The sequence below is a fragment of the Choloepus didactylus genome, chromosome 2 (assembly GCF_015220235.1).
Source record: "Choloepus didactylus isolate mChoDid1 chromosome 2, mChoDid1.pri, whole genome shotgun sequence".
NCBI lineage: Eukaryota > Metazoa > Chordata > Mammalia > Pilosa > Megalonychidae > Choloepus > Choloepus didactylus.
Window position 1 is genome coordinate 59,572,843 of NC_051308.1, and position 22,808 is coordinate 59,595,650.

The 22,808-nt window shown below is 52.6% G+C and overlaps 1 protein-coding gene across 1 annotated transcript in view; it reads left to right on the forward strand.

Moving 5' to 3' along the window:
- The window catches only part of CACNA1S (calcium voltage-gated channel subunit alpha1 S), a 69,041-nt gene extending 47,543 nt beyond the window's left edge, over positions 1-21,498 (forward strand). The window contains exons 26-44 of the mRNA XM_037812241.1: positions 67-225; positions 1,502-1,612; positions 2,346-2,429; positions 8,018-8,074; positions 9,037-9,165; positions 9,395-9,460; positions 10,040-10,131; positions 10,800-10,959; positions 11,953-12,080; positions 13,332-13,428; positions 13,753-13,855; positions 14,771-14,872; positions 15,175-15,299; positions 16,650-16,778; positions 17,566-17,816; positions 19,657-19,742; positions 20,469-20,560; positions 20,789-20,932; positions 21,084-21,498. Coding sequence (XP_037668169.1) covers positions 67-225; positions 1,502-1,612; positions 2,346-2,429; positions 8,018-8,074; positions 9,037-9,165; positions 9,395-9,460; positions 10,040-10,131; positions 10,800-10,959; positions 11,953-12,080; positions 13,332-13,428; positions 13,753-13,855; positions 14,771-14,872; positions 15,175-15,299; positions 16,650-16,778; positions 17,566-17,816; positions 19,657-19,742; positions 20,469-20,560; positions 20,789-20,932; positions 21,084-21,335 — 2,367 coding nt within the window. The 3' untranslated portion in view covers positions 21,336-21,498. The remainder of the gene's footprint in view (positions 1-66; positions 226-1,501; positions 1,613-2,345; positions 2,430-8,017; positions 8,075-9,036; positions 9,166-9,394; positions 9,461-10,039; positions 10,132-10,799; positions 10,960-11,952; positions 12,081-13,331; positions 13,429-13,752; positions 13,856-14,770; positions 14,873-15,174; positions 15,300-16,649; positions 16,779-17,565; positions 17,817-19,656; positions 19,743-20,468; positions 20,561-20,788; positions 20,933-21,083) is intronic.
- Positions 21,499-22,808: the final 1,310 nt, after the last annotated feature.

Consider the following 22,808-nt stretch of genomic DNA (forward strand, 5'->3'; position numbering starts at 1 on the left):
GGGTGGATGGGGAGGGGGTGCCCAGGGCCCCTTGATGCTGACGTACCCCCTCGCCTTGTGCCTCAGCGCCAATGTGTACAGTACGCCCTGAAGGCCCGCCCACTGAGGTGCTACATCCCCAAAAACCCATACCAGTACAAGGTGTGGTACGTCGTCACCTCCTCCTACTTCGAATACCTGATGTTTGCCCTCATTATGCTCAACACCATCTGCCTGGGCATGCAGGTAAGGGCGGGGTTCCAATCCAGGTCCTCCCAATAGACATTTCCCCAGCTTGCTCAGTGCCGTGCACTGAGTGGTGATGTGCTGTGCGGGACACTGATGTGAAGTGGACCTGGGCCTTGTCTGCCAGGCACTTACGGTTTCTTAAGGAGGTAATTTGTGCATACAAATGGCTGTGGCAATTCTGTAAACAGGAGATGGTTGTGGGAGAAGGAGGTGGAAGTGCTTTCTCTGTTCTTCTCTTGCTGTTGCCCGTCTGGTTGGAGCGATGAGTTGTTTGGAATCTTGGCTCAGTTCATAAGAAAAACGGGTTTAGTATTCACAGAACAGGTGTCTCCCTTAGGAGTTGAGCACACTTTACAGACAATATCACAATCAGCAGCATTATTATCAAGCCTTGATTAAGCATCTGCCCCCTTAAGCCCTAATAAATAGAAATGCACATCTAGATTCCCTGCCCCTAGGAGTCCAGGACATACCAGCGACGTGACCATGCATGGTCAGGTCATAAGGATACAGAAGGGGAACCCCGGAGCCAGCAGGCCCAGATTGTGCAGCTCACGGGCAATGGCCCATGTTTGGGACAGGGCTGGGGGGGCAGAATCAGGAGAGTCCTGCTAAGACAAGGTGGGATGGAGACACCTATCAGATCCTTCTGAGCTACCTGGGAAGGTTTTTGGAAGAGGTGGGATTTCATCAGCTTTCTAAAAAGTATATGAGATTCCTTGGAAAATGTATAAAGAAATGGATTTGAGGAGGGTCTTTTTGTTGGGGCAAGGGGGCCAAAGTTATTGCTTTCAACTGTCTCAACATCACAGTGGGCTGTGTGCAGACACAGTGAGCTTGGTGAGCTCAGCATCTCACCAGTAGTCAGAGATAATTCCAGCTCTAGAACCCAGGGGTCTTCTCTGCTAGTCCTGTGCCAAAATCATGAGTGGGGCCTGTCACAGAGCCCTGCCAGGGGGACTCCCTTCTTGAGTCATCCCCACACAGATTGCAAATAAACCCACCCAGCAAGAGTCAGAATCAGAGCTGCTCCTCCTTTTTTCATTACATCTTATAGGGTAAAAGGAAAAGGGAGAGTGCCCATAAGAGTGGATGGGATTCAGGTGATTGCTAAAGTGGGGTCTTCATTTTCTGAGCTGAAAAGGTTGGGCATGGAGGCCAAGGAGGAGGGTTGGGGGCAGCCCAGGAGGAATAGGGGGCTCTGGGAATGAGTCTGCAGGATGGGAAAGCCTGCCCCCAGCCCCCACCCACCTCTCTCCTGTCCCTTCTGCAGCACTACAACCAGTCAGAAGAGATGAACCACATCTCAGACATCCTCAACGTGGCCTTCACCATCATCTTCACCTTGGAGATGATCCTCAAGCTCATGGCCTTCAAGGCCAGGGTAAGTGCTGAGGTCACAGGGCAAGATGAGATGCAGAGAGGGAAACCAGGGCCTGGTGGGGTCAGAGGCTTCTCATGGAACACTCATCCTACCGGAAGCCCCTTCATGCACTTCTGCTCCAACTTTATCACCCCATTGTCTACTTCCACCTTCAGATACAGGGTGGGCAAAATCATCAGGGGCTCACAATGGACTGATGACAGACTAGATGCTGGGCACCTCTTCCCTGCCCCTTTATTGACCTGTCTTACATTCTCCTGCCACTCCATAAATTCTGAAAAATAGGCTCAGGGCCATGAGTAGAGGATGTCTCATCCTGTTTCTTTGGTTCCCAAGCTCACTCCCACTTTCCCGGCCAAGCCCAGCCACCTCCTGCCAGTTCTGCACTGTCAGGCCCAGACAAAGCTTAAAGTCGGGGGTGAAGGGCAGGGAATGAAAGAGTTCCCCAACCTAGATCAAGACCCCAAAACCCAAGTCCCAACAACTCTTCCCTTCCCCTTCTACCAGTCTGTGCTCTGGAGAGAGGGACATAAAGATCCAAAAGGAGGAAGATATGTGATGGGGAGGGGGTGTCACACTGGAGCACCAACGGAAGTGAGGCCACGGGCACCCCACCTTGGCCCTGGCCTCAGCAGCTCTGCATTACCTCAGGCAGAGACCACTGCCCTCTGCTGGCCACAGCGCCCCTCTGCCCACAGTTTACCCTTCGTTCTCCCATCTCTTTCCTTCCCAGGGCTATTTTGGAGACCCCTGGAATGTGTTTGACTTCTTGATTGTCGTTGGCAGCATCATTGACGTCATCCTCAGCGAGATTGACGTGAGTATCAGGCACGCAGAACCACTCATTACACAGATATTTGTGGGGGTACCCACTGCATGTGAAACTGGGGGTTGCACCCTGGGGGTTATAAAGATGGAAATCACATGTTGTGGTTTTTGCCTTCAAGGAGTTTACAATTCTGCAGGGTAGACAGATAATGCAGATATCAGGTGGACATAAGGAGTGTAGCAGACTGCCCCAGGCCAGAGCTGTAGTGGTTGAAGGGATGGAGAGGTCACCTCTGAGTAGGGTGGTCTGGAAAGGCTTCGTGGAGGTGGTGACTCTGCACTGGGTCCTGAAGGAAAGGGAGGAAGTGATCGCAGTTGGAGGAGGAGAGCAAGGTGACTGTAGGAGAGGCACAGAGTAGGACACGAAAGGAGAGTTCAGGGCAAGCTGAGTGGTCTGGTTTAGCAGAAGCATATGTGCTTGCAGAGGGCAGAAAGGGAAGTAAGACTGGAGAGATAAGTGTGGGGGAGGGTGGGGCTTGAACTTTATGTAGCAGGCAAGTCACCGAAGGTTTGTTTTATAGTGAAAGGATTAGAGCAATACTTCTACAAAGTTAAGCTGGAGGTGAGGGGCAGGAGGTGAGCATGACTAAACATAGAGGGCCAAGTTAGGGAGCTGATTATTCAATTACTCCTCCAATATTTGTTGAGGCCCTCCCATGTACCTGGTATGGCTTTTGGTGTCAGAGACCTGGCCATTAGGCAAACAATAAACAAATAGGTCTGTATGATGGCAAGTGATATCAAGTATATTTTATGAAAAAAAAAAAGCAGATTAAAGACTTATAGTGAAAGGGAACAGGGGAGTGGTGTCAAGAAAAGCCTCCAACAAGATGACATTTGAGCAGAAACCTGAATAAAGCAAGGGAGTGAGCCGTGCAAGCACTGGGGGACGAGTTGCAGGGAGAAAGCATGGGTATGAGGGCCCTGAGGTGGGAACATGTTTGGTGAGCTTGGGAAAGAACAAGAAGCCCTTGTAGATAGAGTGAAGAATGGTAGAGATGAGGTCAGAGAGAGAGAAGCAGGGGCCGGATCACCTAGGCCCTTGAAGGCCGTGGTTACGATCTTGGTTTTTATCCTGAGAGAGATGTGAGATATTTGGAGAGTTTAAGCCTGATCTAATGGACTTAAAAAGATCACTCTGGTTGCTATGTTGAAAACTAGCTGCAGGAGATACCAGGGCTGACCCAGGGAAACCAATCAGGAGGCCACTGCAATAGTCCAGATGAGAGGTGAAAGTGGCTGCACTGCCATCTCTGGAGGTGGCGAGAAGTGGGCAGCTTCTGAGTCTATTTTGATAATTGAGCTGACAATATTTGCTGTTGAACTTAATTTAAGGTGAGAGAAAACAAGTCAAGCATAACTGCAAGCACTTTTGCCTAAGCAACTGAGCTTCCATTTACAGAGATGTAGAAACTGCTGGAGAGCAGGTATGGAGCATCTGGTCTAGCAAGCCTCTCAACTTGAGATGCTTACTGACATCCAAGTGGGAACTCCAGGTAGGCAGTCAGATTTACGAGTCTGGAGTCCAGAGGTGTGGTGAAATTGGAGATATAAATCTGAGTCTCTGTAATATAAAGATATTTCAAGTCACGGGAATGGTGAGATTACTTAGGAAGGGAAGGGGTATTTAGAGAGTAAAGGTCCAAAGACTGAGCTCCAGAGCACTCCAGTATTAGAAGAGGATCAAGGAGTGAGACTGAGAATGAGTTGACCACTGAGGCAGGGGAACCAAAAGAGGGTGGTGTCCCGAAATCAAGTTTTAAGACGGCTGAGTGACGAACTGTGTTGAGCAGTGCTGAAAGGTCAAGAAAGATGAGAATAAGCACAGACTTGGATCTGGCAACAAGGAGGTCACTGGCGACCTTGACAAGAGCAGCTTTCTTGGAACTATGGGGAGAAACACATGTTTGGAGTAGAATGAGGACCGAAGTGAAGACCATGAATATGGGCACCTCTTTTGAGGTGTTTTGCTACTAAGAGAAATAGGGTAGAAGCTAGAGGAGGATGTGGGGTCAATGAGAATTTTCTTGAAAATGAGACAAATTATGGCATATCCTTGGGCTCTTGCAAATATCTGGTAGCAGGGGGACAACTGAAGGAGCAAAGTTCTTAAATACATGAGAGGGCTCAGGACCCAGTTCCCAGGGGAAGGGGCAGGGCTTAAGAAAACAAGCAGTTCATCCATGGTAGCAAGACGGAGTCAGAACAAATGGGCATAAAGCAATGAGAGTTGGGGCTCAGATTGTGGTAGAGGAAGAGAAAAGCTCAGAGACCTTGAGGGGAGCCAACAGGATTTGCTGAGTGTTGGACAGGGGGCAGGAGGAAAGAAGGTGTCCAGGTGACTCCAAGTATTGAGCTGTTAACAGAAACAGGAAACCCAGAAGAGAAACAGGACTTGGGGAACACATTCACTATAATTTTTTCAGTACTGTTGAGAGTGGGAGGGTTATATGAGCCGAAATGTGTGGAAAGAAGTTGGAAATCCAGGAGAGGAGCTTCGTATCTCTCTGAGCAGGTGCATGGTGGGTGCCCCATAAACATGGGCTGGACACTGATGACTGGAGGGTGATGGTGGGTGGCTTGGGTGGGACGAGATGACTGTAAAGGAGTTGAGATTCCCACAGAGATCAGTCAAGTGAGGTTCAGCAATTAGGAAGCCATCAGGGAGCTCCGAGGTGATGAAGATCATGGGGCTTAAGTTGATTGCAAAGAAATGAGCAGCGACTAGAGTGTGAGAAAAATAAGGCAGTGAGTACAGTAAACAGCTCTTATGAGATATTTGATGAAAGGTAGTTATTGGAGAATGGGAGATTCAAGATATAGATTTGCTTTAGGGAAATAGGGAACTATATTGGAAACAGTGCAGAGAAGAGATTCATGATATGAGAGAAGCAATCACTGAGGAAATAGAGTTTCAGAGGGGGTAGAAAAAGACATGATTCAGAACACTGGTAAAATAAACAGTGTAAGAAAGAAGTGATGAGAAATGTGAACTGTGAAGGGAAAGAGGCGAGGAGGTAGGGGAGGGGAGAAGCAGCGTGTTCCTAAGGGATGGCCATAGAGTGTCTGAAAGGTGAAGGCAGAGTCCTCTGCTAAAGGGGGACAGTGGGCAGGAGGGCATGAGTTGACTCTTGAAGAACAGATGATGTGGTGAATGAATCTACCGGAAGAGTGACAGGGTTGCCATGCAGCAGTGGGGCAGGCACCCCAGTCAGCTTGGATTTACCCTGAGTTAATGCTTGGCAGCCCTGGAGCCCAAGGAAAGAGGTCAGATCTCAAGGACAGCACATCGGATGGAGCATCTCAGTGGAAGCCAGGATATTGTCAGAAGGGCAGGTCCTGGAGCCCAGGCTGAGCAGGGAAGCAGGTGGTCCCAAGAACTGGACCAAGAGACTGGATGGAAAGGATGAGGTCCTGGAGGTATAACAAGAAATAGCAGCCGGATGGGTATTGTGAGGGGGAGCGAAAGGGGGCAGAGAGGAGATTTTGGCCAGAGTTGTCCACGTCCAATATCTTAGAAGTTGAGGCCTCCAGGGGCAGCCTTGCTGAGGATGTGAAGCTGTGGAATGAAGGAGGGGAGCAGGGGACAGGATGGAGGCGATCCAAGAGGTAGGGGCTGAAATTCACAAGACAGGCAGAGCACTGAGAGGCCTCTTAGGACTGGGAGGGGCAGAAGGGAGAGAGGAGGAGGAAAGATGGAGGAGGGGGAGGAAGGAGAATAGCATGCATCTTTCTGAGTCACCCTAACTGCACTGGTCATGGCAGGCCTCTACCTGAGGCGGTGGCTGGTATGGGTACTGGGCGCCCCAGGTGTGGACCAGCCACAAAGCCCTGGGTGGGGGGTGGAAGGGGAAGGTGCTCTTCCCAATGTGGGGTGTCCTTCAACTTCTCACTGCTCAACAAAAGCACTTGAGACTATGCCAGCCCATGGGGTATACCTTATGGCTGCAGAGAGGGGGTTAGCACTAGAGACAGCTGAAAGGGGGCGGGGGTGAGGAGAACAGCTGAAGAAAAGTCTGGAGTGTGTGAGGAGCCCTGGCCTGAGGCTCCCAAAGGCTGATCCCTGGCAGGGAGCAGTGACAGACAGTGACAGACAGAACTCCATATGCTCAGGACCCCTGAGGGGCGGAGCCAAGGAGTGGCCTGGTGGGCTCCGGGCAAAACCTGTATGTGTGTCTGTGTGTGCGTGCGTGCGTGTGTGTGTGTGTGTGTGTGTTGTATATTTCTCTCCATGCTCAGTTTTTGCTGGGAAATAGCATCCCAAAAGGCCCTATGCTCCAAGAACAGCTCTCCTCACCAGCACAAAGGAGAGGGCCCTAAACAGCCCAAATAAACAATCCAAAATAAAATTCAGTTACTTCTTGAAGTTTGAGTCCAAGTAGGGGAGGCCTAGATATATCAAACCAGTTTCTTAAGTGATGGAGGATTGGGGGAAGGGGTGTCATTGGTCATTATGTGATCTTTAGGAGCAGCAGATGTTCCTTAACTGTCAAGTCGGCTTGAGGCTGTATTTAAATTGATTTGCATTCCTGAAGCACAAACTGGGGAAAGGTCTAGGGCAGTACTGGTCATTTAGAGCTTTCTGCGATGACAGAAATGTTCTGCTTTGTCTGTTGTGGCAGGCGCTAGCCACATGTGGCTATTGATCCCTTGAAATGGGGTTGGTGTAATTGAGGAACTGAATTTCTAATTTTACTTAATGAATTCTCATTGTCATTCAAATAGGCACATGTGCCTGGAGGCTGCCATATCGGACAGTGTAGGATTAGAACATCGGTTGTCATCCCTGGGATGTATTTTTAAATTCCGTAGCCAGGCCCCAGCCCGGAGAGGCTGACTTAATTGGCCTGGGTGGGGACCAAGTATATATAGATACCTAAAGTTCTCCTGTGATTCTGATGTGCAGCCAGGGTTGAGAACCAGTGGTCCAGAGAAAGGTCGCCCAAGAGAAAGTTGTTTGGCTGAAGAAACAAGCAGGCTGGGGACTAGTGCACCTGCAGATGGATAACTGGAAGATGAAACAGCAGACTTCTCCAAGCCCAGGGCTCCAGCCCAAGGGCTTCTCAGGCAATGTGGCTGAGAGGCAAGGTGCACTCTGCACCTGGAGGATGAGACTTCCACAAGGGCCTCCGTGGCCTGAGGACAGGCAGCATCCTTGGCCTCAAGAAGATGGGGGGGTGGATCCATGTACAATGTTCGATGAGGCAGATACCCTGCAATGTGCCAGAGTTGCCACCAGCATCCCATAACCCAGACACACAGGAAGAACCAGAGCCCCTTGTCCATGTAGCTGCTCCTTAGAGACGAGAAAGGGCCAAGTGTGTCCGGTCTTCCCTCCCTTCTTGCTCCCTTATCCCCAGCTGCCTGCCTCACTGTCCCCAATAGAGCTTCATCCTCACTCCCACCCACCCCTGTCCCCTGAATGACCACCATCTGGGGTCTTCTTCCCCTGCCTCTCTATTTCTCTAACTCTTCGGTGTATCTGTCCCTTCTGACACCTCTCCTCGACTCCCTCCCACCGTGTCCCTCCTCTTCTCTCTCTTCTCTTTCCCCTCCCTTCGTCTCTTCTCTCCACAGACTTTCCTGGCCTCCAGCGGGGGACTGTATTGCCTGGGTGGAGGCTGCGGGAACGTTGTAATTCCAGGCTGCATGAGCCTGCCCGGCTTGCCCGCCAGCTCTCTGCCCTGCAGCTTGCATGTTTAGGCCTGACTGCGGCTGCGTGGATTGCATGGGGCGGCCCCAGCACTCAGGGCCGCCTTCCCTGGAGCAGGCCCACCCAACGGTCCACTGGGGTTAGGGCGGGGGCACGGCTGGGCAGCAGAGCCTGCATGGACATAGTGGCTGTCTCAGAGCCTGGGAAACAGAGCGAGGGTTCTCTCCACACCCTCAATGCAGATGGATGGGAGCATCCGGAGAGGACAGTGATAGCTGGGACAGAACCTGAGTGGCAGTTCATGGGTGCAAAGTGTTTGGTGATACAGGAAGCCAGGCAGGGAGGGCTCTCTCCTTCCGGAGTTATCCGAGAGTCTAAGGCTGGCAAAAGGGTAGAGGCTTGCCCAGCTTAAAACAGCCTCAGGAGGGAGGGAAAGGACTGGGGTTGGCAGGATTTAGGGTGACAGAGCAGCCCAACTTTTAGAAACCTTTTCATTGGGAGGACATAGGGGAGGGGGCCCAAGAGGTCCACCAGGGCATTCAACTCGGGCAGCTTGAGGAGAAGGTGAGGTGAGGCAGAAGGCTCCAGAAGGGCAGGCAGTGGTCCCGGCTGCAGCCTCACCTCCTCCCGGGGTGGAACCCTGCTGCTGCTCCAAGCATGGGCTCGCTGCACTGCTTGGCACTCCAAGTGCACCTCCCCTCCTCCCAGCTGAAGAGCCCCGGGCCTCAGAGCCAGGGGGTGGTCCACAGCCAGCAGACAGCAGGGGTCATGAGGTGGGGTGGGAATGCATCCCTCCAACATCTCTCAACACACACACACACACACACACACACACACACACACACAGAGCGCAATGCCTGCCATTGCACCTCCCACCCTGCCCTGCCCCTCGCCCTTCTGAGGAGCTGCCCCCAGACTGATCTCTGGGGCTGCCGCCCCGCAGGACCCAGATGAGAGCGCCCGCATCTCCAGCGCCTTCTTCCGCCTGTTCCGGGTCATGAGGCTGGTCAAGCTGCTGAGCCGGGCAGAGGGAGTGCGCACCCTGCTGTGGACGTTCATCAAGTCCTTCCAGGTGCTCACGCCCAGCCCCGGCCAGGGCAGTGTCTGCACGGGGACCCTGGTCGCTGCGCTATCCTTGAGAGGCTGCCGGAGGACATCTGCCTCAGCCCAGGGTGGGGCCCTGGGGGAGAGGGGCTTGGGGAGAGGGAGCAAGACAGAGCCCCCTGTGAGCTAAAAGGGGGCAGGGCTGGAGAGCCAGCAAGTGGAGCCCCCTGGCACTGACTCTCCCTTCTCTCCCCCAGGCCCTGCCGTATGTGGCTCTGCTCATTGTCATGCTCTTCTTCATCTACGCTGTCATCGGTATGCAGGTGAGAGGCAAGTGGGCTCAGGCGGAAGGAGGGATCTTAGCTAAGTTGGGGTGTGAGCGGGGCACCAGTGGACCATGGAGAGGCCCAGCCAGCCTGCAGGTGTCACCCACCACCCTCCTGGGCTCTTTCATTCACACTGGCAGCCCAGGGGTCAGCTGCAAGACTGAGGAAGGAGGCTGTTGTGCTTATCCCCAGATGGCTGCAGTGTTAGAAGCCTGGAAGCAATCCAGGAGAAACCCTGGCACACAGGTGGACAGCAGGGGCCAGGTCAGGTCTCTAAGGCCACAGCTGAAGGTCATGGTGGCCTCCTGAGAGCCACCCTTACCTGAGAGCTGATCCCCCAACACAAGTCTCTATCTGCTTGCTGTTAGGAAAACTGTTCAGCTCTCCTACTTTTCTTTGGCTTGATGGGAAGAACGTCATTCAATCTAGAAAGGTTTCATCTGGTCTGAAGTGACGGGGATTTGGGGGGAGCTAGGGTGAAGGTGGGGAGCAGGTAGTGGAGAGAGGGCAATGGGAGATGAGCTGAAGATAGACTTTTTTCTGGGTTCCAAAGTCAGAGCCCTTTGTGATTTGCAGATGTTCGGAAAGATCGCCATGGTGGATGGGACCCAAATAAACCGGAACAACAACTTCCAGACTTTCCCCCAAGCAGTGTTGCTGCTCTTCAGGCAGGAGCCCCATATACCCGCTCCCCAACCCCCTGCCAGTAGGGCCATTGGTCCCTGCTCTTTGCTTACCCTGCAAGGCATCCGGAGGGCTCTCCTTCTGCTCTGCTCTGCACTGGAGGCAGACCAGCTTCCCGAGCAGGTGATCTGGGCCCTTCACTCACAGTCTTGAAATTGTTAACTTTTGCACAAGTGGCCCTGCATTTTCATTTTGCACTGGGCCTGCAACTTGTGCAGCCAGTCCTGAGTGGAGTGGTGCCTATTGCCCCAATCTCATCCCACTGAAGCAGGAGACAGAAGTCAAAGGTCCCTCCCAAGGGCTCAGGGAGGCCTCGGTGACCTCTGACCCTGCCTCATTTTGGCCAGCACCACGGTCTCTCTTTTTGTTCCTGCTGCCCCCCATGACTCAAATCATGGATTGATTTTGCCCTCCACCCAAAGAACCCTTTTCCTTTAGTTCAGCGTCTGCTTGCAGTGCCCCCCTGAGGAATAAAGCAGTGGAGCTGCAGTGCAGAGGGGAAACTGAGCCCCAGTTCACACTGGGCTGTGCAGTGAACCTGTGGAGCAGCCCCAGGCTGGCCATCTGTCCACACCGTGTCCCTCTGAGGGGCTTCTGGCCTCCTGAGGGGCCACTGGAGATGGTTAGGCCGACAGGAGCTTATCTCATCCAGGTGTGCGACAGGTGAGGCCTGGCAGGAGATCCTGCTGGCCTGCAGCTATGGGAAGTTGTGCGACCCGGAGTCAGACTACGTCCCTGGTGAGGAGTACACGTGCGGCACCAACTTTGCCTATTACTACTTCATCAGCTTCTACATGCTCTGCGCCTTCCTGGTGAGACGTCCTGTGGGGGCTCTGGGCGAGGGAAAGGGCTGGGCCCAGGAGGTGGGAGCTGCCTTCTCCTTGCTGGCTGGCTTCTGCTCTCCAGGGACCAATCCCAGGGACCCCCGTGCTGGTTGTTCTGGGTTCAGCTTTGTTTTATGAGTGCTTTTTCATGCTCTTGCAAGGTTGCCAAAAGGTTTTGCTGTTTTGGTTAGCAATTAGTCATCAAAGGAATTAAACAAGGCTCTGCCCTAAATAGGTAGGAGCTTCCTATAAAGCTGTTTGCCCCTAACTATTCTTCAGAAGAGAAAGTTGCCCCATCATGCAGAAGCTGACACCCTGAAAATAGAGAATCATGCTGTTTCGATATTCCAGGAATACTGTCTGTTCATGGGGTAGACAAAGAACTGGCACCTTCCACTGAGCCCTCCTTGCTCCTTTGCTCTTTTTTCTTCCATATATTCACTCAAAACAGTTGGTGAGCACCTGATACGTGCCAGGCCCTGGGCTCAGTGCAGGGGAGAGAAATATTAATGACACAGTCCTGGCCCTAGAGTAGCTCTCAGGGTTCTGGGCAGGTCCATGTGTAGACAAATCTCTCAATTCAAAGGAACACACAATTCCTGTAGAAAAGATAATTGCCATGATAGGGGCATGGTTCAGTGGGGGCACAAAGGCAGGGAGATCATCTGTCTCTGGGGTAGGGGTGGAAGGCAGAGAGAACTGGAGGAGTTTCCAAAGAGTTGCTCGAATCAGGTTTTAAAGGATGAGCCCCAGGCACCCCTGGCAGAGGGTACTGCATGTGCCAGAGTAAAGCACAAGGCGTGAAGCAGCGTTATCTGAGAGTGGAACTGTGGGTCATTTGGAAAGGCTGGAACAAAGGGCATAAGGAAGAAGGGAGAGGCTATGGACCCACACCCAGTGGCAACCTACCAGCTCCCCGACTCCATCCGCATTAACTCACCAGACTTTCCAGGTTGGGAACCCTTGGTTCTCTTCTTACAGATCATCAACCTCTTTGTGGCTGTCATCATGGACAACTTTGACTACCTCACACGGGACTGGTCCATCCTGGGCCCTCACCACCTAGATGAATTTAAGGCAATCTGGGCAGAGTATGACCCGGAGGCTAAGTGAGTTTGGTCTGTAGGGTCTGTTCTGGTCCCTCCCTAAACCATCCACTCTCGCTCTGAGGCCTTGCCTCAGTGCCCTGTAAGGAGTCACTCTCCAGTTCTCCCTTCATTTATCTAAGATCTCCCACAAGACTTCCAGGGCAGAAACCTCCTTGGCTGTATTGAGAAATGGTCATCCAGCTTCTACTTGGATACTTCTAGAAGTGTAGAACTCAGGACCTTACAAGGCGTTCTAGGTTCTGCTTACAAAGTGCGGTCGGCTGGCCAGCAGCAGCCGCTATAGCCGCTATCGTTATAAGTGCAGGGCCCCAGGCTCCAACCCAGGTTGGAAGAATCAGACTCTCCATTGTTATTAACAAGATCCTCAGGGCATTTGTATGCACATGAAAGCTTGGGAAGCATACTTAAAGTCTCTTTTAAAAGGCAAGAAACTGATAGTCAATGGAAGTTTCCCATGTGTGAGGCACTGTGCTAAACACTACTTGCCTTATCTCATTTATTCCTCAAAACCTGTGACATAGGTCCCCTAATCATCTGTCTCACCAATGAAGAAAGTGAGGCTCATAGAGGTTAAGTAACTTTCCCTGGGTCACCCACCTAGTAAGAATGGAGCCAAGATTCAATGCAGGTCTGTCTGGTGACCTTGACACTGTACTTGCTTCTAGCAGCCACACACAAGTCCTAAACTTTGCCCTCTGGGGACAGGCAGGATATGTATAATCTCTTTCACATGGCTGCACATCAGAGAACAGAGGAGGTAAATAGGGCCTCCCAGATCGACTTTTCTCAAGGCAGCGCATACCAGCAGGGCTTGCTTGGGTCCTCTCTTCTGCTGACATTTCTGGTTGCCCTGCTTTATGCCTATACTGGGGTCATGGTCCCAGTGACCAATCTCTGGAAGTAGCCTTCCACCTCCCTTGATCCATACCCTCTATATCTATTAATATAGCCCATGAGTCCCCTATCAGCTTAACTAAAACCCAAGGAAGGCCCCAGCATGGGGAAAATGAGGCCCAGAGCTCAGGCCTGCAGGTCCCATATCTGCAAAAAAGAAGAGAGCCCATTCCTGGTGGTGAATCCAAACATTGTCTCTTCTTTAAAAAGGGAGCTCAGCTGCCATTTTCTGAGCACAGTTGGAAAATAAGGAAGGGCCCCCCATCTCCTTTTCCCCTTTGTTTGTTCTCTGAGTGGATAGGGAGGTTCTGGGGCAGGGGAGGCTGCCAGGCAGACAGTCTGTGTGTCCTTCTGCAGGGGGAGAATCAAACACCTGGATGTGGTGACCCTGCTGAGACGGATCCAGCCCCCTCTGGGCTTCGGGAAGTTCTGCCCACACCGGGTAGCCTGTAAGGTAACCAGAGCTGCCAGGGAGGGGTTGGCCCTGGAAAAGGAAGAGGCACAGGTACTGTGGGGCCCGGAAGCTGGTTAGGGACCTGATGGGATGAGTCATTTTAGGGCAGTGATCTCCTGGGTCCCCGCATCCCTCCCTGGGGACCTCAGTTCTCAACCATTTTCCCCAATGCTTCTTGCCCTCCCCTGGTGAAGGGTGTCCTGTTGAGCCTGCATCCCCAGCCCCTGGGTCCCAGCCCCTCCTGGCTCACAGAGGGGTGGGGGGGCTCTGCCATGCTTGGCCAGGTCCCGCCTTGGCAGCGGGCCACTTCCTCTCCCCGCACAGCGGCTGGTGGGCATGAACATGCCCCTGAACAGCGACGGCACTGTCACCTTCAATGCCACGCTCTTCGCCCTGGTCCGCACAGCACTCAAGATCAAGACGGAAGGTGAGGGTCTCCCCAGTGCTGCCCTCTCCCTTCCATCAGAGGATGGGCTTTTCTAGCGCATGTTCCTCCAGATCCTCAGACCTAAAGGTTGGAATCAAGAGCCTTGAGGAAAAGCAGATGGAAGAGCCCAGACCCTGGCTACAAAATCCTCACACCTCTCTGGGTTCAGAGGGAGCCCAACAACTCTCCACAGGACAAAGGTCGCTACGGATCTGGTCCTACTTGCTTCAGAGTTGTCTGAACATAGTCAGAGAAGTGCCAGTGTTGTTGCCGGGGTGGGGGTGTCCTGAGGTTTGGCTCTGAGCAGGCTGCTGGAAGTCACACTCTGCTCCACTGAACCTGCAGGGCCCCACTGTTGGGAAGACGGACATGGTGGGAGCAGAGGGAGGGAGTGAAGGTGGGGTGTCAGTGTTGTCCCTGAACCCTCACTCATGGCCATCCTGGCAGCAGGGCCATTGCAGGCTTCTGAGACAGCCACAGGGAAGCTTTCTATAAAAGGGCAAGAAGAAGAAGGTCAAGAGTCAGGAAGGAGCAAAGATAGAGCAGCAGGAAGGCTGCCTGGAGTACTTGGGACAGACTGTAGGGAACAGGAAACCAAAGGCTTGTTACAGGGTCAGGGAGGGGCATGATAGCAGGAGGTGACATCCTTACAAGGCTGGCAGGCACTCTAGGCACTGGCAGCCAAGGCCTGTTGGGAGAAAGCAAATGACTCTAGGGCTGGGCTGCCTCAGGTGGACGGACAGTGATGCCCTCCTCCCATTGCCAGTGCCCAGCACAGCGCCTGCCTCAACCAATGCTTGTTGAGTGAATGAACAGCTCCCTTAGAGGTTCAGAGGGTACTGGGCAGCCTTATCAAGTGGAGTTGGATTGGTCTGGATGAATTTGGGGCTGCCTCTGCCTTTCCCTTGCTTCCAGGTAACTTTGAGCAGACCAACGAGGAGCTGAGGGCCATCATCAAGAAGATCTGGAAGAGAACCAGCATGAAGCTCCTGGACCAGGTCATTCCTCCAATAGGAGGTGGGTGCTGCTTTGGGAGACTGGAGTAAAGAGGCAGCTGAGGAAAGGGGGAAAGGGGCTTCTCCAAGAAGCCCTACAGGAATCTGAGAATGGCCCAAGGCCTCCAAAAATAGCTTGAATAGACCCCATGGGCAATCATCAGGGCAGTCACCAGCCTCAGGGTGGAAACTGGCCATCAGCCAAATCAGCAAGACAAGGGATGGCCTGGAGCACCCAGTCCTGGCTACACTGGGGCTCCCACTCTGAATCCTGTGTCAGATTCCTCCTGGTCTTCAGGGCATCTCTTGTTGGCTTCTCTGCAGATGATGAGGTGACAGTAGGGAAGTTCTACGCCACATTCCTCATCCAGGAGCACTTCCGGAAGTTCATGAAGCGCCAGGAAGAGTATTATGGGTATCGGCCGAAGAAGGACGTGGTACAGATCCAGGTAAAGCCCAGCCTATGCTCCAGGGGACTCTCCTGCTGACCCAGGTCCCCAGACTCCAGTTCCCTCTCCATGTCCCCATTGGGTCAGTAACGGAGGAGGGAGAAAGTGAGATGATAGCTCTGGATGGTTGATGATGGAAGACATAAATGTTCTCAAGAAAAGGACCAGGAACTCTTCATTCCTGGATGACAGGACCAAAGAAATAGGGATTTGTTAAAAGGGGAGACTTGAGTTAGATAAGTGCAGTGATTTTCAAAGAAGGACCATTTTCCAGGTAGTGCTTAAGATGACCCACTGGATGTGAAAAGAAAATGAGAACTTTGCTTTCTCTTGTCTGGTTTATCTCTCTCTCTCTCTCTTTTTTTTTTTTTTTTACTTATAATGTACATAGTTTATAAATTCATAATGTATATATACATTTTCGGGGCTGTGTACTCAAAATTTTTTCAGTTGCAAATTTTATTTTGAAACAATCTCATACTTTTAAAAATTTCAAGTATAGTACAAAAGCATTTTTTTCTGAACCATTTGGGTATATTTCCCAACATGATGTTCCATTAACCCAGAACACTTTAATATGTATTTCCTACAAACAAGGGCATTCTCATAATATAACCATCAAAAGTAGGAATTAAACATTGCTACTTTATTACCATCTAATCCTTGGACCCCATTCAAGTTTCACCATTGTCCTAATAATGTCCTTTATAGCAAAAGGATCCAGTCTAGAACCACACATTGCATTTGGTTGTTATGTCTCTAGTCTCTTTCACCTGGAAGAATTCCTCAGTCTTTTCTTGAATTTAATGATGTTGGCACTTTTGAAGATGATAGGTCAGGCTGTCCCTCTGCTTGGACTTGTCAGATGTTTCCTCATGCTAGATTTAAGATATGCATCTTGGACATGAACGTCACAGAAGTGATACTGTGTTTTTCTCATTGCAAACTATCAGGTGGCACCAGTTTTGATTTGTCCCATTGCCCATTGATCAGCTTAAAAAATTCTATTAATACCATCTACAATCAAAAGAGACCACTTGACAAGAAAACTGCCCTGAGTAAAAACACTTCCAAATTAGGTGGCCACGGGTGGAATCTCCTTCCATGGAGTTAAGAGAAGACTCCTTGGGAACAATTAAAGTGTGGACTGTCCCAAAGGCTAGAGCAGGACCTGGTGGCCTCATGGAGTTCTGGAACCTTGAATGAGCCAGGAGGGAGAGTGGAGAAGAAGGCTGGAGCTTCAGGGAAGCCCTGGTTGCAGGGATCAGAGATGAGAGTGGGGCCAGGGGAAGCAGGTCTGGTCTCCTTTCCTGGGCTGGAAGGGTCACTGGTTCTCTTCGCCTACCCCAGGCTGGACTGCGGACCATTGAGGAGGAGGCGGCCCCTGAGATCCGCCGCACCATCTCAGGAGACCTGACTGCTGAGGAGGAGCTGGAGAGAGCCATGGTGGAGGCTGCGATTGAGGAGGGGATTTTCCGGGTTAGTGAGGACCATCCCTAGTGATCTAGGGAGCAACATTCAACAGAAGGGGTTCGGGAGCCCAGCCATACAGGTGGGAGTGTGGGAGCTGAAGACACCCCTCTCCACCTCACTGCCTACATCTCTTGGGACTCAGAATCTACTCAAGGTGTGAAATATAATCTACCCTTTACCAGCTTCCTCTGCCCAGCCTCATCCCTTTCCTCCACTCCCTGCCAGGCTTGTTAACATTCCATCTTGCAGAAACAGTCCAAGAGCAAATGCCCCACCTGCTTGCAGTTACCTCAGCCTCTAGCCAGAGGCTTAGCCCATAGCTCTGTCAAGTGTTTCTTATAACACTTTAGAGCTGAAAGCTCTTTGTGACTACCTAGTTAACCCCCTTTGGGTCATTCATAAGGAAATGGTGCCCCAAAAACATGATGTGAGATGTCCAAGTTCGCTTAGCAAGTTAGTTTCAGAGGTGAGACTAGAACCCAGTTCTCCATGCTCCCAATTGACTGCTTTCCACTACACCATATTTCTCTATCTGTATGCCTGTATCTCCTCTATGGTTCCTTGAGCATATTCTATCTACCCCATCAAATTAAGAAGTCCCTGAGGGTGGGACCATCTCTCTTCCTACTGGTCTCACTACTCTGTTCATTCTCTTCTGGCCTTATAGGATTTGTCTCCCAACACATCATTTATTCCCAACACCATCGTCCCAGGGTAGCAGTTCCCAGAGAACACCCAGCCTTCATCCCTCAGGCCCTGATCTCAGTTCTTCCACTCTCTTCCTTGTCTCTAGAGGACCGGAGGCTTGTTTGGCCAGGTGGACAACTTCCTGGAAAGGACCAATTCCCTGCCCCCTGTCATGGCCAACCAGAGACCCCTCCAGTTTGCTGAGATAGAGATGGAGGAGATGGAATCACCTGTCTTCTTGGAGGACTTCCCTCATGATCCAAGCACAAACCCTCTTGCCCTTGCCAATATCAACAATGCCAATGCCAACGTTGCCTATGGCAATAGCAACCATAGCAACAACAGGGTGTTTTCCAGGTAATGGAGGCAACTGCCAACCCTGAGTGTTGGGGTGCTGGGGTAAGACTGGGAGGGCAAGGTTAGAGGGTTCCAGTCTGGCTAGGAAGGGGGTACCCTGACATTGGTAGGCTGTCCTCTGCTTGTCTTTGTGCCCTTTGGGATCCATCCTGCACCTTAATGCCAAGGCAGAACCAGAAGGAAGAAACTCCTTTGGCCAGCAGGGGGCAGCCTCATGTCATCATTGGCTCCAATGCTGGGTGGTTTTTTCATTCTATCATCCACAGTAGGTGTAAGAGCAGAGATGTATTGAACATACTGCAGGTTAGAAGGAGGGGCCTTCAACAGCAGCACATACTACAAAAAAAAATTGTAAACAACAAGGTTCCGTCACTGGATTTGGGTTCCAGGGAGACTCAATATCACCAACCCTAGGCCTGTAGACTATCTCTAAATATAGCCTGGGATTACATGTGTGTCATGCAAAACAGCAAGATGAGAGAAGAGCTTTTCAGCAATCATAATCTGTGGGCTGGGCCCCAAGCAGAGCTTTTGTTCTAGTCCAGGGGGCCAGGAGATTGTGGTCTCTTTGGCCTGGAAGGACTGAGTCCCAGGGCCTTGGAAATGGACAGGCACTTCCCATGGCCAGGGCTGACTGCACCCCCTTACCAGCCAGAGAGAACCCTGGAGTTCAGTCAACAACACTTGAAGAACACATGTGCCGTTGGGTCACCATGAAGCTAGGTGCCATGGAGATGCAGAAGCATCAGGCCTGGGCCCCAACCTGAAGGTCTTACTGGAGGGTGTGGCATGTGATATGATTGTGACCAAACAAATAGTCACAGAGAGAAGGTGTTCTGTGAGTGCAGAGGGGGCAGAGACCGCCATGGGTTGGAGAGGTTTAGAACTAAGCAACTGTTCCTGCCTTTGGCTGTACATTAGAAACATGCAAAGAGCAGCCTTAGCTTCCTAGGACTGCATAACAAAGCACCACAAACTGAAACGGCTTAAAATAGCAGAAATGTATTGTCTCGCATTTCTGGAAGCTAGAAGTCCAAAATCGAGTTGTCGCCAGGGCCGTGCTTCCTTTGAAGTCTGTGGGGAAGAATCTGCTTCATGCCTCTCTCCTGGCTTCTTGCAGTGGCTTGCTGGCAATTCATGGCATTCTCTGCCTCAGTTGTCACATGGAGTCCTCCCTTCTGTCTGTCCAAATTACCTCTTCTTATAAGGACACCAGTCATATTGGATTAAGGTCCCATCCTACTCCAGTTTGACCTTATTTTTTTAATTCCATCTGAAAGAACCCTATTTTCAAATAGGGTCATATTCTGAGGTACTAGGGATTAGAACCTCAACATATCTTTTGGGGGGATGCAATTCAATCCATAACAGGAGCTTTCAAAAATCCCAGTGCTTGGACTGCACCCCAGATTCTGGGGAGGGGACAGAGCCACTGCTAGTCTTTAGAGCTCCCCAGGTGATCCAACGTGCATGACCAGGGCTGACACACCCCCTTAACAGTCAGAGAATGAGTGTCCTAAAGTATGTGGGGCTGGAACTGGGCCTTGAAACGGAATTTGGGAAAGGTAGAGGGAAGAGCGTCTTCGTGGACGGACTTCTTGGGCAGAGGCATGGAGGCTGGAATGTATTTGGCCTACTCGCCTTGGAGAACCAGGGCTGGCTGGGCCGAGAGCACGGCCTGGTTAGTGGTGGGGCAGCAGCCCCTGGAGTCAAAGCCACGTCACTCTTCACTTTGATGGGTCCAGAACCCAATGGAAAAGGGTTTAGGGGCTGCAGGGGGGCAGCGTTGGCAGGAGAACCAGCAGCCTGCTCTGCCTCACAGGTCTTACTTCCGTTTCAGTGTCCACTATGAAAGGGAATTCCCCAGAGAGACAGAAGTGCCTGCCACCAGAGGAGGAGCCCCCGGCCAACCCCACCAGGCCCCAGGTCAGTCTCTTACGGGCACCAGGAAAGGCAGCCTTGTCCCACTGAGGCCCAGGGAGACTTATTCTTCCCTTCCTGTCTGGGAGCCCAGCTGGAAGGCCGAGTGGGGAGCCTGTTGCAATGGGAACCAGCTGGGCCCCCATTAGGGGTGAGCTGTAAGAACCAACTCCCTGTCCAGGCAGAGGAGAAGGACCCCATGTAGGGGGCTGAATGACGTGGAAGAGGAAAACCTGGGCACTCAAGACTGGCCCTCCACAGGCCTGCATTGGTGTTGGATTCTCTCCAGGGTCAGACATCCTGTCTCCCCAAAGCCCCCTGAATGGTAGTCTCTGAACCCTCTAATACCTCAGCTCTGGGTCCCTTCATCAGATGATCTGGTAGTCTCCCAGTAGGTCCTACACCTCTGTCAGACAGGTGCTCTGAAGATGCGGGATCTTGGGGGAGATAAGAGTACATACCTGCTCCAAATACACACGCACGCACACACATGCACATACCGAAGAACAGCTTGGCCGGAGTCCCCTCTCCTAAACCTGCAAGCACAGAGACCGGGGACAGATACCTCAAGGTAGCTGGGCCTCAGCATGTGTCCACCCTCTGGGACACCTTCCGCAGCCCCAAGGATCTCAGAGAGCTCACAGGGTCTGGCTGGCCAAGCCCGGCTCTGTTGTTCAGGGCTCCTGGCAGGAGTCAGCAGCTCTTCCCAGCCTTGCCTCATCTCCCCCACAGGCCCCTGCAGCAAACTCTGCATGGAAATGATGAAGGGACAGCTGACTCACAGGATAGTGCCTGAAGGCCAGGCACCTCCTGTCCCTTGCCAGGTAACAGGGTCAGAGGCCTCAGGGAACCCCATACACAGACCCTGCCTGGCCTGATGCTTGGAGCAGGGCTATGACAGAGGATGGGTGTGACAGCAATGTGCCCACCAGAAACGGGAGGGACGGGATCCCTGGGTCTTGGCTGGGGCTCCCTCTGATGAGCTAGGGTTTCCAGATCCCACTGGGCTCCAGCATCCCTGTGGGGTCTTTACTTCTGTGCATTTGGAACAGCCGCCCAGGGTGGAGTCTCCTATGTCTGAGGAGAGGAAGAGCTCCCCTCCAGGGTGCCTGCTGGAGGAAACACTCCACAGCAGGCAGACCAAGGACAGCACTTCTGGGTGCCCAGCTCCAGCCACTGCTCTGCTGATACAAGAGGTGAGGCCAGGGCTGGGACAGAGCAGTGGGCTGCGCTGAGGGGTGGCCCTGTGGGGGCCTGGGACAGAGAGAGAGAGAGTAGGGGCAGTGAGGTGGGCCCCAGAGGCAGCTCCCCAGGAATAGCCCAGCCAGCCTCCTCTCTTCCCTGCAGGCTCTTGTTCGAGGGGGCCTGGACACCTTGGTGGCGGATGCCGACTTCATCATTGCAACGCGCCAGGCCCTGGCAGAGGCCTGCCAGATGGAACTGGAAGAAGTGGAGGTGGCAGCCACAGAGCTACTGAAAGGACGAGAGTCCCCAGAGGTCATGGCCGGTGCCCTGGGATGTCAGAGCTGCACCCCCTCCCTGGGCAGCCTCGACCAGCATCAGGACTCCCAGGAAGCCCTGACTCCCCCCCGGCAGTGAAGGCATGGCATCGGCTTGGGCTGAGAGCTGGCATGATCAAAAGTCGGGAGCGGGGCAAGCAGCCTCCCCTCCTCTCAGCAGCTAGGTGGATGGGCTGAGTGGGGGTGGTCAGGAACCATCTCAGTGAAGAGGGAGTATATTGATGGGCCCATCCCCTCACCAGCAAGAGGCATGATGGGATGGAGCTTTCCTGGCCATTCAAAAAGGTCTGTTCAGTGCCAGTGTCAGTCTGGCATAAGGCCTTCCACCGGCAGGACATTAAAGCCTCCAGGCTTGTAACATCGGCACCTGGCATCTTCTCGTCTCCTACTTTGTGCCCTTTCCCCCTACTCCCCTCACCCCTTCATTCCCTTCCCCAGGAGCCCTGCCCATGGGCCTGGGAGCCTGGTCCCAGGAGAAGGACAGCAGGGTCATCTGGGTTTTCAGTCTGCACTGAGACAGAGAGGGGCCTGTTGTGGAGAGTGTGGTTCTCCTGGAAGTCCACAGGAAGGACTGGTGGCCTCAGACACAGCTGCTCCACCCCCAGGTCACACCATGACCAAGCTTCTCTGAAGCTGTGACTGTGCCTCACTGGCCAAAGTCCACTGCCAACGCAGGTCCTCAGAGCTCTCAATGCACACTCTGCTGATGGCCTCGGCTATCAAAGATCCATAGTGTCCTGGCTGCACGTATCCTCACCGAGGAAGAATTAGGAGCAGTGGCTACTGTAGCCCAGGCACCTCCTGTGTGCCAGCTACATACACTTTCTGACATGAGGGGTCTTAATACGTGTTATTTACCAAGCACTTCTGCATGCAATAGCCACTTACTTCCCACAGCCTGGTGAGGTGGGCCTACATTCCCTTTTAAAGATGAAGAAATGGAGGCCCTGTGGTCGCACAGCCAGGGGGAGGCAACGTCAGGGCTTAGACCTCCACGTCCCCCGCTGGCACCCTTCCCCACCCCACTGGATGCTCTTTCTTCCCCTCACCATTCCTTCATTGAGTAAGTGTTTGCCAAGCACCTGCTCTTTGGCCGTTGCCATGGTAACCACGCTGGCCTCCTGGGGCAGCCTCCTGGCAAACCCCTAGCCAGGCTTCCAGGCCTGCCCCAGGCTGCGCGTCCCTGGTGTCTCAGCTGGGCCCCAGAGCTGGCTTCCGTCTCTGGGCAGAGCAGCCACATCAGCTGTCCTCTCTCCTCAACATCACCCACCCCTTGGCAAGAGCCTCGTTTCCTCCTTCATAGAGAAACAGGAGCCAACGGAAGGCCCCTCCCTTTGCTCCTGTCACCAAACTGATGAACTTACCTGCTTCTGCTCTGGCGCTCTCCTCCTGCCCTCTTGACTCCGAGGAAACCTTTCTCTCCTCCTGCCACCCTGCGGATTCTACCCCAGGCATCATCCCCTCTCCCTCCTTCCCTACTGGCTCCTTTCGTCAGCTTAACACATTGAGGTGCTTCCATCCTATGTATCTCTACCTACCTACCCACCTACCT